General features: G+C 41.1%; 2 protein-coding genes across 3 annotated transcripts in view; both read right to left on the bottom strand.

Moving 5' to 3' along the window:
• KIF14 (kinesin family member 14) overlaps positions 1-15,357 on the bottom strand; it is a 238,734-nt gene that overhangs the window by 157,423 nt on the left and 65,954 nt on the right. The gene's annotated exons all lie outside the window — the stretch shown is intronic.
• Positions 7,866-13,024, bottom strand: ZNF281 (zinc finger protein 281). Its single transcript, XM_071751022.1, has one exon. The coding sequence runs from the start codon at positions 12,759-12,761 to the stop codon at positions 10,119-10,121; it is 2,643 nt and encodes an 880-aa protein (XP_071607123.1). The 5' UTR covers positions 12,762-13,024; the 3' UTR covers positions 7,866-10,118.

Raw genomic sequence — 15,357 nt, 5'->3', positions numbered from 1 at the left:
GTAAGCATAAAACAACAAAGGCTTACTGTTGATAGAAGCCAGAAAAGTTGAAGATGGGGAACACTAAGTTAGTCCAAACACCACCCACTGATAAAACCCAAGGACGGTGATGAAATCAAGTCCAACAAACAAAAGAAGTGTAGGGTGCAAAAATGAAAGGCCTGTAGCTGGTACCCTAGAAAGATGCTGACCTCAGTTAAAAGTCATTACTTAAAACTAGTCCTATAATAGCTATCCAGAAAGTATGAAATTTTTTATTAGCATTGATAACTCTATCACACATGCAAACCCCAGGATTCACTGCACCATTTAGCATTACTACCCTGATCCTGAGACAGCCAGACCAGACCCAACAAAGATGACCCAAATTACACTGCTGTAATATCCAGCTTTGACTAAGCCTTGAAAAACATCTGGAATACAAAACTTATGTTCCTGCTGTCATCTATTCACTATATACATTTTAATCCTCATCCTTTTCAATCATTTTTTGCTCTCTGTTAAAAAAAAAAAAAAAAATCTGGCTCAACCAGTTAAGACAATCTTTTGCAACAACTGAGCCCGTGACCAGAACAACAGCTAACAGCAATGCCTGAAACAGCCTAATGCTGTTACAACTTATCAACAGACTGATAAGATAATGCTCTCTGCCTGCCTTTCTCCAGCAGAAAGATTTCAAGTTAAAGTCTGAACCAAAAAAGGAAGCTGCATTTTTTATTTTCTCCTGCATGAGCTCTGACCAAGAGCAGCTTCAAGCCCAGCCACATAAGCTACATTTTGGGGAGAAAAGGAAAAGAGCAATTACCATCTCTCTCAAATCATAAAAATGAGTGTTAGCTAGATGTTTCCTTTTGGTAACCTTCTACATTTACCAAGAAAGGAAAGAAGGAAAATAAAATATGAATAAATAAACAGGATTTTGTTTCAAAATGCTCTCACTGTCTTCTCTTCTAAATCTTTACTAAAATACTAAGGAAGACTTGTCATGGACAAGGCCTACAATTTAAAGCAGACTCAAGTGTCCAAGTCAGACATCTGAAACAACATTTAACTGCTTAACACTGCACAGTGACAGGATTGCCACCAATGTCTTGAATTCTCTCACCCATTTGTTCCACTAAACAATGCAGTCTCAAACACCCCATGGTACCACTTCCTAGAGAAAATACTGACTCCCCAGCATAAAATCTGCCTCCACTCTTTGGCACAGACCAATGATCAAACAAAACTACACAGAATCACTGAATTCTTGATATTGGAAAGGGCCTCTTGGAAAGGGCCTCGACTTGGCCAAATCCCCTGCTCCAGCCAGGTCAGGTAGAGCAGGCTGTCCAGGACCAAGTCCAGTCAAGCTTTAGCTGTCTCCACAGATGGAGACTCCACAAGCTCTCTCTGGCAAGCTATTCCTGTGTCTGACAACCCCTCAGTAATAAAAATAAAAAGTGCCTTCTTGTGCTCAGCTGGATCTTTCCATGTTTTAGCTTGTGCCCATAGCTCTTGTCCTGTCAATGGGTACTACAGTAGAGTCTAGCTCCCTCATCTTTATTCTTTCCCACTAATATTTGTGCACATTGATGAGATCCCTTTGAATCTTCTCCAGGATGAATACTCCCAGTTCTCCCAGCCTCTCCTAATACAAAGGATGCTCCAGGCCCTTAATCATCTTTGTGGCACTGCACCAGATTCATTCCAGTAGGTTTGTCTGTCCCATACTGTGTAGCACAGGATGTGACCTTACCAGTGCTGGGTAGATTTGGACACCTTCCTTGAAGGCTGGATATGCTCCTCCTGATGCACCTCAGGATGCTGTTAGCCTTTTTTGCCAAGAGCCTTTTTTGGTCCAAGAGCTTGTTGGCCACAAGCTAAAAAAGTCCACAAGGTAAAACAATAGAAATCATTGGTTTGCCATAACTTCGCTAGTATGTGCAAAAAATAAGTGCACTTGATCTTCACTAAGAGTTTACCTCACTCCTTGGCACACTTCTTCTCTTAGAAAAAAAAGGAATTATTGTTTCCAAAGATTTTGACATGAAGTCACAAAAATGAAAGGTCCTGGTATCAAATTAATCTTGTCCTAGCTTATAAAGTACACTTGATGGGTGTCTTCTTATTTGTAGAGGAGAACAAGTTAATTAAACCTTTCTAATGAGCTATTAATGTACTGCTCCACTATCTTTTGATCTGTGCATATTAAAGTCAATTCTCACTGTACACAAGAGGTGTTTATACAGTATTAGCACACTGTTTTCCTGAATTATATTTTAAGGACTTAAAATATTATATGGTTACCTCTGTTCCACAGGTTACCTCTGTTCCAAAATTTACACAGCTCTGAAATAACATATACATGCTCTAAACTCACCTTTTCATTCTTCTTTCTTTTTTTTTCTGTATAAACAGCCATCCCTTTGATGAAGCATATTCTCAAAGAGGTACACTCCCCAAAGTCCCTGATCAGGGGTCACCTAAGCTGTGGCCTTATGGGAGTAGCATCCATCATTGAGGAAACACCTGCTCTTCAGAACAACATGAGGTCAGGTCCTGGACTAAAAAGAAAAGAATTTAAAAAAAAAAAAGGCCAAAAACTCATTTCCTATTTTTAGTCCTTTACAGGATTTTAAAAATATATAAATAAATCATTATCTGATCACAGATAACCAGATCTATAGATTTCTTAAAAAACAGAATGAATTTCCATTCACTACCTTCACAGCACAGTTTGCTCTGCTACACAGGCTTCTCCTCTACAAGAGGCAGAACAATTCAGATCAACATTGCCTCAAGAAACCTCAAGAAAGTCCTAACCTAGCAGGTGGTGTCACTATTGAAGAGTGACAGGTGATTCTCTGTGGTTAAAGAAAATTGCTGAGCACTGCAATTCAAAAACCTCTGCTGAAGTTGGATGGAGCAAGAGGGTCTCCCCATCAGCAAAAAAACAGCCACAACATTTATGTGCTTTCTGCAAACTGCTTTTCCTTATTATACAGACCACCAAGCAATTTGAGCCTTCCTATAACTCAACACTGTGCATTACCCTGCAGCCACATGTAGCAGTCAGTTAAAAATGAACTGTATGAAGGTTTGTGATTTTTCTAGATCCTAGATTTTAAGAAGCTATTGGTAATTTTTAATGTCTCGCTGCTGTATCCAAAAATCAAAACAGACAACTACAGAATATCTTAAGGGACCAGAAGGCCCTTTTCTACCCATATGGCCCCTCTACTGTCCTTCCTTTCCCCACTCCTTGCCACACATCATTCCTTAATAGTATCTACCCTAAAGAACTCAGTGTTATTTCTAGATTTTTGCAAACAGACAATTTACAATACATCTTCTAATCTTTTGATTTTGTTCACTGATGGGAGGAGGGGATCTTCTGTTTTATTTGCATCCTTTCTGGCAGAGAAATAATTAAAAAAAAGAACATCTCTTTGAGAAGCTTGTGTCAGCTTCATTGTCAAGACAAAGGTCACTGCATTCCTATTCATGATGACCTACAACTGTACCCATTTAAAGACTTCATTATGCTATATTAGAGGGACCTCTTTCTCAGAGGTTTTAATTTAGCTTCATTGTGAGAACAGAACATGCAAGCATCAGAAAACAGTGTTAAAAATAGTAAAGACTGATTACTTTAGCTACCAGCAGTCTTATTCCATTTGCCATCCACTCTTAACATGATATTTGTGAAGTACAATTACCAGAACCATGTAAGACAAAATATAAAAGTATTTTTACTTCAAAGTGCCTCTCTAAACTCCAAAGTAAATAAGCAAATTTAGTGTACCTACATGAAAATTATTCCAATCTCAAAAAAAAAACCCAAGTTCCAACATTTCGGGATGAGTAATTGGTTTAATCCTCATCTCCCCAGACTAATATTGAGTAAACCTCACAAAAAGTTTTAATTAAGAATGCTCAAGACACAAACTTTTAAATCACATATTCATGTCATACAGACTTAACTCTACACTAAAATCACCACATGTACATTCTTAGTGATATGGTTTGATGGCTCAAGTACATGAACTGCTTCATGATATAATTTGACCTGGCTTTCTCTTTTACAAAGTTCTCAAGCTAAACAGGGCGAATATTTTTAGTGACACATCTCTGTTGTTTACCGTTCAATAACCCTCTGGACTAAAGCTGGCCAGACCTGAGATAGCAAAATTTTGGCCCAGTTATCTGCATTTCATTTTCACAACATGAATGAATACTTGGAAATGGCAGGTTCTCAAAAAACCCGAAGTGTTCTGAGGAACAGAGAATGTTGCTCTGTCTCTCACAGTTCCAAATACCACAGCCCAGCTGCAAAAGGAAAGCCACATTCCCTCTGCCAAGATTGTGTCATTGCCTACTGCCCCTTAAGACATGATGGGGCTGTGAGCTTCTATGAGTAAATGCATTATCAGTAGCCTGAGCAAATTCCAGCAGATAGCTAACACAATACAAATGCCTTCTTCAGCTGCATCAGCTAATCCTTATTAGTCTTGTTTTCCAGTATTACCAATCTCTTTCTAATACATTTTTCATTCCAGACATTCATTTTAATATATAAGATCAATAGGCTTATCTTACTCATCATAATTTAAAGCACCTCAACAAAACACGTAAGATGTTTTATTACTCATCTACATATTTCCCCACTACAGGAACACAAATTAAAGTGATTCTAAACCTTGTCACTCATGGAGTGGATGGATTTCTCTGTAAATTCTACTCTTAAAAATAGGATTGAGACTGGTTTTAGTCCCACACATCTCCGAACACAGCAGATTCCAAAGAAACTCCCATCTGTGAGATTCTTTTTCACTCCAGAAAAAAACATTCAGAAACTTTGAGCAGATTAAAACCATCACTATAATTTCTGGCCACGTGCCAACACCCTCATACACCACTTCACCCATGTATTCAATGGGAACAGAGTATAAGCAGACAAATACAGGCTATAAAGAAAAACTTTAGGATCAAAAACAAGTCTTGTTGCCTTCAAGAAAAATGAAATCTTTTGTCAACAGCACAAAGGGTTCCTTCTGAACAAGAATGCAATAATATACTAAATGGTAACAACCTAGCTTTGGGTAAAGCAGGTTTTAGCATGGAAGGTGGCACATGTGTTACTATAGAATATCCAGTGCTTGCTGCAGGTCCTGCACAATAACCATTATATGCCTCATTAGTCCAAAGAATCTTTTGCTATTTGTAGCATTAAGAGACTATTTAAAATACATTTCAAGGTAAGATATAAGAATATTAACATAATCAAAGAAATATATTATTAAATTATTTCTTAATTATTTCTTCATTTTGAATTTGGCTAGATAGTATTTTATCAAATTTTAGACCAAGTCCCCAAGTATCCAGGCAGCTTTCTAGGGCAGCATCATATCATTACTTAGGTGATAAATTACCAAATCTACAGCAAGTTTAATAAAAACAAAATAATGAAAAGTATCAATATGAAAATATAGCTGTATGCTTGATACAAAAACTTACTATAAAGATTAAGAGTCAAGCATTATAACCTAAAAAATGCCAAACTAAATCTTCCTCCTAATCTTTGATTCACCCCATCTTGTACATGCATTGTAACAGACTGATTACATGATTACATGATTTTTTCCCAAGCAACACTACCTTGTTGTATCCACAACTAGGATGACAACACTGAGAGAATGAAGCATGATTATGCTTTATGAGGCTGCTATCTGCAGAGTCTGGTTTCACTTGTTGCAGATGCCAGACTTACAGTGAGCACAGGGGAAAACCTTGTGATTGAGGCTCCTGAATGACACCTTAGAGAACTCAATACTCTGTGCCTCTGACCCACAGCTTCTACTTGACTCTAGGCAATCAGCTATTCCATTTACCACTCACTAAAGTGGTAATTATTCCTCAATTTCAGTCCACACAGACTCAGTTTGAAAGAGCAGATGCCTAAGAATAAATTTTTAGTATTAGTATCTATAAAACCCTAGGATTAGGACATATTTCTTCTCTTTTTTTAATGTAGCCAGACACTACTGTCTGTGAGAAAAACAATGCTGAAATAAAACTGGGTTTTAATACATCAAGTGAAAAGGAGGACACAAGAAACATGTTTCAAACATGAATAAAAGTGTATCATAGCCATTCATTTGGTAAACAACTTGTAACATCCTGTGTTCCAAATGCTGTGTATATTATTGTATCTTAGTTTTCTAAGGTATTCGTAAAATGAAGAAAAAAAAAAAAAGTTTTCTTCCCTATAATCTTGCCTAGGAAATACATGAGCAATTTTCACAAGTTTCCCAGAGAAAGATACTGTATGGAGTGTGAGACAAGACAAAACCTGGAAAATTCCAGCCCAAATGGCTAAAGCTGGTAATCAGCAGGGCCTGAAAACAGAATCTTACATTTTAAAGTGCCCTGACTCCCTTCAACACATAGAATAAAAAACAGTGAGGTAGTTTCTTACACGTTCTCTCAAATATCTTCACAGGTATAACAAACACTTCCACAGCCACAACTGCAACTTCAGATGAACAATACTGATTTCTAGTTGGTGAGAAAAGAAGCAGAATCTTCACTCATACAAATACACTGTCTTGATGCATGTAATACTAGGAGGGCACAGGGCAGGAAGAGCAAACAATTGAAACAACAAAAAAAAGTGAATTAAATACTTTTAATTATCCAGTATCTTGTTAAGGTGCGGTGCCCTTCCATGAGGCATCACACAACTTTTCTTCATCAATAGTCAATAAGCCTGAAGTTGTCATTTCCCTTCACACCCTCATATTTTAAATTTTTCATTTCAACAATTTCTTGCTCTTAAATTTCACCCATTACTTACAGATCTACAACCAATTTAAACAACTCAGGAACTACTACAGATTTTAGCTAGCTCTTCTAGGCTGTCTGCAGGAAGATCAGACATTCACATTTAGTGGCTTGAGACATCCAGACACAGAGTTCAGAGGTCCCAAAGCAAAAACACATTATGTGACCCATTATGACAATAAATTTGAACTCCATATTAAATTAGGAAAAATTCCAGTTATGTGCTAATTAGAAAAATTTTCAAATGACTGCTAAGCTCTGGAAAGAACATATAAAATTACAATAATTTTTCCCCTCAAGATTTTCTGAAATTATTCCTTGCAATGTTCTGAATATTAAACATGTAACACATTTCATATTTACTTTGGGAAGTTTTTGTCCTTATTTGCTGTTCAGTCTGCCACCAAGCCTTCCCTGGTTCATGTCATTGCCTTATTCAAACTGCTGTCTTCTTTTCAACTCTGCTTTTCAACCTTTCTGAAACTTGCAGCACTCCTTCTTACATTCACATGCAAAGCTGACGAAAAATACAAATTAAGGAAGCCCACAAACTATCTTCTGATACCTAAAATGCTTTTAAGTACTTTGCTATTATACTGTTTTTATTAGGTTTCCCTTATAATGCAGAAGTTTGAGCAGGAAAAGATAAAAAAGCAAAGAAGAAAGCAAAAATAAAAAACAAAAACAACCCCAAAAAAACTCACAAAACACCACGAAAATAAAAAGAGAGGGCTTTCTAAAATCTTTACTTTAAACCAAAACTCTGTTATATATATATATCATTCTGGATTTCCAGCAAGTACAGAAGTCTTTGAAGTTAACAATATGAAATTTATATGTTTCAAACCAAAATCACACCTAAAAATACACAGATTTAGAAAGGTGGGGTTGTATGAAGTTTGACTTAGGGAGATTTGTTAGTTTTTGCCTTGGAAGTTAAAGGTATGAGACAAGAGCCCTGACTTCCAGGGCATTCAGATTACCTGACCCAAAAAAGAAACTGATGGAAGAAAACAAGCTGACAACATTCTAGTCACTCATATTACTCCATCTCAAAATTTAATCTCGTAATGTTTCCCTAATAGGTTTTCAAATGTGTGACTGGATAATAGAAGTGATATCTTTATGATTTTGTGAATAATGGGTTTTATTAGTATTAAGTTAAAGCAAACAGCCAGAACAATACATATGCAATTTCTACTACACACAATATAAAGAATGTAAATTATAACCTCTGTAAAACAAAAGAAAAGGTACTGAAAAAGCCAACACAATGGTTATGGACTATTCCATCCCTGATAACAGGCTGTTAGAGAACAGTTGTTTGCTTATTTAAACTGAAATGCGGTGAAATACATAATTCAAGGATAAAAAAGTTAATGGAGTTACACGGATTTTATGAGAACAAACTAGATTAGTAAGGAAAAAAATATATAGTTCACCTAGTAGAGGAGATTACAAGTCGGCTCAGGTTTCAGTTTTTAGTGGTGAGGGACAACGGGAGAAATTACCCAGGATTTTTGTAACAATTCATTTAATAATACACCACTTTCATAACAGAAGTGTTTTACACTTGCACAATGTTAATAACTTTATTATACATGGAAGCCTGTAATAGGCTGATTACACAATAAGACTGCAAACAACCACTGGTACTTTCCTGACACCAGAAAAGTACATAAGACTGAAACATCACCAAGAGTACATAAAAAACCATCAGCATAAACATCACCAAAATTACATTAAAAAACTAATTAAAAAATACATTTCCAAAAAAGTGGTTTAGAGCAGTGCCAACTGCCTTTCAGCAGCTTTGAATGGCCACCAGTAGCAGGTTTCCGTGGCTCCACAGGCATCGATCAGGATTCACATATAATAAATAATGTACCACAAAATATACATAAAGTAAGGCAATAATTCCAAAGAAAAGTTCTGTTGATATTAACAAGCCACTCAAGTTACACTTTTGTAGTTGATGTCATCACCAGAAACCTTTGATGGAATTGCAGCCTTAGGCCCTAAGAGCCTGCAATGATGAACTGCTGCAAACCCCCACATCCGTGAAGAGCTCCAGTGACACCACTGGTACCCCCTGGGCACAGGGGTCCCTGTTAGGCAATCCTGATGCAGGATAGGGGCCTTAGTATGTACAATTGGGAGTATATTATTTCTTATTGTACATGGAAACCTTGACATAATTCTAAAACATGGGGGTGTTTGTTCAGAATCTGATGTCATAAGACATCAGAAAGTAGGTTAACAAAATACACACTTTCTGGAATGTAGGTATTTTCAAATGCTATCAGCTTGGGGTGAGAGAGTGAGTCAGGAACCAGGGGAACAGAAGGTGTAAGTTAAGGGGGGAGGGGAACCCCAAGATGAAGTCCAAAGGATCTGGGAGCACAACAAAAGAAAGGGAACCTTATACACTAAAAGAACATAGAAAAGGGGAAGAGCAAGAGACTGACCTTTTTGAACCATGTATAATAAAAAAATTTAAAAAAAAAAAAAAATTATCCCAAAAGCGTATCTGGATTATGACTGTAGTTTCAAGTTGGGGTTCTAATGACATGAACCAGACGCACACGTTTTGTTCTCACAGTTTGTGTCAACAGAATCTCTTTAGGGAATTACAGTCTTACACAGGAGTTCTGGGGACATTATTGTTTATATTAAAGCTACCATTCTTGGCTCTTAGCACAGAACCAAGAACATTTGCTCCACCTGCCTGGAATGAGCATCACCTGGAAGAACAGGAGTAGTTTAAAAGCAATGAGATTTAGGTAGCAAAATTCTTTCAGATCAGCCCAGACATAAGAGACAGCAATTTGAAATGTCACAGATCCCTTCATGAAAAAGCTGAGATATATTTGTCATTACCTGTAAGTTGGAAGTTCCAATACACTAGTGGTGCATAGAATTCCCATGCTTCGTTACACTTTCCTGAGAGTAAAGCAATTAGAATAAACCTTAGTCCTAGGAACAAAGTTAATTTTTTGCATTTTAAACTTTTGGGCTATTCCCTGACAATCTATATAATGTAAATTTGATTGCTAAACATTGTCACTTGAACAAAAACACTATTTTCATCTATTGATTTTTTGATTAAAAACCATAATAAACAGATCTAAAAAAATCACACTAAGATAACAAACTAAATATGAAAAGTTGCATTGAAAGGGCATGTTACATTATTCTTAATAGGACTGTGTAGAAACATTCCAATGGCAGTGTTGTCAAAGTAAAACAAAATTACATTAAGGAGACCCCACAGCCTTGTCACAGTCAGGACCTTACCTGTAACTCTGGCTAGTTGGGGTTTTTACTCGTGTACTACATGGCTCACTTACATCAGACATCATATTGGTATACCCTGAGAAATCTGAGACTGAAGTCCTTACTCTATGGTCCACTTCTCCATTAGAGTTAGCAACAAAAGTCATTGGCACCCTGCTGCCCGACTTAAACTGAGAACCGAACGCTTGTGCAAAGTTCTCGATCTGGTAGGTTGCTCTGGGCTCTATGTCCTTCTGAGGATCTATCTGGTTAGTTAACTCCTGAGATGGGATCTGAAAGCTTGTTGAGGATTCTAAGTTTTTCTGTTCCTTCTGGCCACTCAGTTTCTGAGATGTTGACTGGTAGTTAGACGAAGTCTCTAAGCTTTTCTGCGGATCAATGAGATCATCCAGCTCTTGAGAAGGAGTCAACTGTTGATGCGTAGCCTCCAAAGCAGACAAATAAAAGCCTTGTTGAGATCCAAGCAACATCCCAAATGGAGGTTTTGGCAACGCAGTTGGTAATACTGAGGTAACGGATTGGCTGAAGCCACACTCAAGTGGAGATGTAGTGTATATCTGTTTGTCTTGAAACAGAGTGTGATTATGGAGAGTTGAAGACAAGCTAACAAATTGAAAACTGGGTCCAAAAGCAAAACCAGTGCTATTGGTTGTTCTTTCAAAGGCTTGTTGGAGGTATTTGGAGTATTCTTGCAACATGCTGGCCTTATCATTTGAAACAGTTTGAGAGTTAGGGCTCAAGTTTTCTTCCTGAACTATCTCTGAATGCTCTCCTGAGGTGTGCAAGTCCACACGTTGTTCAGTTATACTGAAAGGATCTTCCTTCTGGCCTTCTGATTTGTGAGAGTACTGGTCCAAAAGGCTCTGTAAGACTTCATCAGGAATACCAGACTTGTCCTGGCAAGACTTTATTTCACTGTTTAAAGATGCTGAATCAATAAGAGATAATGGAGCTTCATTATCCATAACACTAACACCTGCAGACTGGATGACGGACTGCTGGGAAGTCATGTGTCCGACATTAATTGAAAAGGCACTGTTACTGCTTGCAGTTTGTAGGTATCTCCTTTTCTTTGAAAACTGCATGGCATCATCATAATTGCTACTTATTTGACCTGGTTTACCACCTGTACTTTGGAGAAGGCCAATAGATTCTACACCGGTATTGGCTATTAGGCCAAGAGAGCCACTCTGTTTCCCCGACAGTGGTTTTTGCCCCAAAATATCTGGCAGTGGTGATACAAAATTAAGGTAATTTTTGTCTGTCTGTTTCCTGCTTCCTTTTTTCAAGACCAATTTTGGCACCTTTTTCTGAAGTTCTTCTACACCTGTGCCAACTAGACCACCACTGGAAGACACAATAGGAATATCAACTGCATAATTTGGCATGGCCACATTACTTGTAACTTGAGATTCAGTAACTTTACTGCTACACTTATTTCCTTTGTTTTCAGTGGATATATTTTTTGTTTTACTTTTTCTCCTTGAGGAACTTGTATTTCCCTGAGACAACGCAGCCAAACTACCCATGTTATTTGATGACCCGGGCTCCATTCCTGCACCTGCTTTACCTATGGCTTCACCACATGTTCTTCTGTGCTTCAACAGTCTATCAGTCCTTGAAAAGTACTGCTGACAAGTGTCACATTTGTATGGCTTTTCTCCACTATGCGTCCTCTTGTGTCTTTCCATGTGGTACTTCTGGATGAACTTCATGCTACACTGGTCGCACCCAAAAGGCTTTTCCCTACTGTGGATCTTCTCGTGTCGCTGCAGTAAGTACTTCTGGATGAAACCCATGCTGCACTGGCTGCACTGGAAGGGCCTCTCCCCAGTGTGGATGAGCACATGTCTGCGCAAGTGATAGGAGCTCCTGAAGGCAGCGCTGCAGTGTTCACAGACATGAGGTTTCTGACTGGGGGACGCAATGGCACCTTCCGCATCTCCCACCAGGGGGGGTTTGGATGAAGCACTTGGCTTCCGCTTGGCTTTGATTCCCTGAGTTTCTGGCTTTGGCCTCTTTGCCTTCTTGACCTGGGCATCGTGCTTTGGCTCACCCGAGCTCCCAGGGGCGCCCTCGCCTCTGCCACTCAGTAACAGGTCTCGGTGGGGATGCTGGTGCAGGTGGTGAAGAAGGCTGAGGTCCTGAATCACGCTCTGGCCGGCTCCCTCCCCAGTGCTGCTCCCCAGGCCGGGGGGCCTCTCCTCTGCCACTCCCCCGAAGAGCCCCCCGTAGTGGTGATGGTGCTGCGGCGGCTGCTGCTCCTCCTCCTCCTGCTCGCTGGGCTTCTCTTGCTTGATGCTCACTAGGGACTGCAGAAAGCCCCAGGGGCTCCTTTGCGAGGACGAGGGAGCGGAGGGGAAAGCCCCCGCCGGCTCCTTCTTGAAAGTCATGTCCTGAGGGGGAGGAGGGGCCGGGGGCTCGGCCGCCGCCGTGGAGGAAGCGGCGGCGGAGGCCGAAGGCAACACGCACTGCGGGGGGTGCTGGGCCGCCGGGGGGGGCGCGGTCGCCCGGGTGAAGCTGGTGACCGGAGGCAGGCGGTGATTGAACATAACCATGCCGGGGGGGAAGGTGGGCTCCATGGCCGCCGCCGCCCTCTTGCCGCTGCCGCCGCCGAGGAAGCCGCTGCCGAGTTTCATCCCCCGGGAAGGCGGGCCGGAGAGGAGGCGCGGCCCAGAGGGGCTGCGGGACCCGCCGCCCGCCGGACACCGCTCGCTGCCTCGCTGGCGGGCGCCCGCTCAGCGGCTGCCTCCCGCGGCGGCCCGGCTCCCGCCGCCCGGGCGCATCGCCGCCGACACCCCCACCCGCGCCGACGGGCGGCCCCCGGCCCGGGCTGCACTTACGGCTCCCGCCGCCGCCTCCAGTTAAAAATAACGCCGCGTCCGCTCCACAATGGAATTAGCAGCCCCTGCGCCCAGCACTGCACATGCGCGCCGCGCAGCACGCTGGGTACGGCCCGGCCGGCCGGGCAGCGAGCAGGAGAGCAGCGCGCAAGCGCCGGGGGCCCCCCCCGGGTCTCTGGTGGGGCGGAGGGGAGGGAGGCGGCGGCGGGGCCATGATGGTGGGCGCCGGCGGGGCGGGGCGGGCGTCCGGAGGGGCTTGAGCAGCGTCCTGGCGGCCGGGGCGGGAGGAGAGGCCGTGCCGAACACGCGGTTCTGAGGTGTCGTTGGGTTACTAAGAATAGAGCCGGCGACATCCTTCCTGCCATCAGAGAGCGCGGCGGCTCCCACGAGTGGTGCTGGGCGAGCGGTACCGGCGGATGCCGGGCTGCTAACGGGACCGCTAACGGGACCGTGCAGACACCGCCCTCGCCCTCCGGGGGACAGGCGCAGCGCGTAGTGAAACCGCAGGTGCGGCTCGCAGGCACGGACGGGATTGCCCAACCACCGGGTGTACAAATCACAAACCGGCAGCGCCCGTCTGCTTTGCGTAACCATTATTATTAATTATATATATAGTGACTATATATAACAATAATTAACTCTTATTAGAAGGTGCAGTTTCAGAGGTACTGAAATTTAACGTTTTAATAGAGATCGGAGCATGCCTGTCTACGCTTTTTAATCTCAAGACAATGGCATGAGTAGTTGCCCCTAACAGCACTGAGGGAATGAAGCTGCTTGCCAGAAGCGAGACTCTATCGATACGAAAGAATATTTTAATGAAATCTTCCCACTGGGTCGAATTTCACACACGGTGCTTCCACACCCCTGGCACACGTGGAACTGGAAATCCTCGCACCACCTACAAAGTGGGAAGCACATCCAGCTGGCTCAGCCCCTCACCGGCTGGGAACACAGCCCTGGCACACGAGGTGCCCAGCTGGCCACTGGCTACCAGGCACCCCTGACCATCACCTCACCGGCCCTCGCCCCCAGCAGTGGACCCCACGTACAGGATTTTTTGGCCCACTATTATGTAATCAGACCCACACTCCTGATAATGCTCACTGGTTTAGTTGCACGTGTGAGAAGAATTCATGCTCAGAAAGGAGATAAAAGTTTTAATTCTCTGAAATAGCTTTCTTTTGGTGAAAGCAATCAGATCTTTTTCACTGTTTTCCTGATATTTTACTATTAATCCATTCCCTTGGGGTGCTAATAAAAAAGAGAATTCTGCTTCATTTCTAACTATTGACTTCTGAATCCTTTTATATTCCTATAGTGTTCTACATCTGAATTTTAAATTCTATTACAATGTAAGCTGCAGAGGTATCTTAGGAATTTTAGAACCGAACATATTAATGGTATTTTTTATCATTAGCCCGCTGGGAGTAATGCAACAATATGGATAAATTCCTTCTAATTTTTATGCTTTACCTGTTAGAAATATTTCCCCTTATGACAGCTCAACCTGTAAAGATCAAGTGTTTTCCATGGGTGTAGCTGGTAGGAAGCCTTGGGTCATATTTTAAAATCCTAACAATATCTAAATGATGTTAAAAAATGGAATTTGAACGAAACGAAATTCTGAAGGAAGTAAAACTTGTTTTTTTTATAATTCAAATAGTTTCATTTAAATAGCATGTAAACTAGCAGTTCATTTAAAAATGTAAATTAAATTATGAAAGTTCAAGGCTGTCAGGTTTAAGTGTTAAAAGAAAGACCAGGAATTCAAAAAACTTAAAAAGCAGCAGTAAAATATTAGTCAATGCCTATGAGAAATGAGTCTGTCCCTTTATTCAGGGTGTCTGTGTTAAATGGTAAGCTGGGATGCATATAAGCCAGTCCAAGCATGAAGGGCAGCAGGACACTCATATGGAAAGCCAACTTTGTCCCTCAGTTATCAAGATAAGAAACCTGTCATTTCTCTCATTCACTCTGTCAGCCTTGAGATACTCCAAGCAGACTTACCTCTGTGTTGTACACCCCATATATCAGGAAGATGAAGAGACCCTGTAAAATAAAATGGAGGGAAAAAGCTGTTAACTCTAATCATTTCAGCAGTAGAAATACCTGAAATAAACTTTCCTGGGAACAGACAAAAGAAGACACACTTCATCAAGGTCAATTTATTTTTCTATTTTTCAACATTATAAGCTGTACCTTGAGCATTTATTTGATAATGCGGGAGTGCATCACCTACAGTGTTTGTAGTATTCAACTGCTTGGCAATGAAAAACTTAGCACTAAAGGGTATAAAACATTAATTAGAAAAACTAATTTTATAGTTGAATGGTCGTCCCAGCAAAATTGCAAAAAAAATATTTTTTTTTAAGTGAAAACACAAAGATGC

The sequence above is a fragment of the Heliangelus exortis genome, chromosome 8 (genome assembly GCF_036169615.1).
Source record: "Heliangelus exortis chromosome 8, bHelExo1.hap1, whole genome shotgun sequence".
Lineage (NCBI taxonomy): Eukaryota > Metazoa > Chordata > Aves > Apodiformes > Trochilidae > Heliangelus > Heliangelus exortis.
The sequence above is the reverse complement of the archived record's forward strand: the minus strand, read 5'-3'. Positions and strand labels throughout refer to the sequence as shown.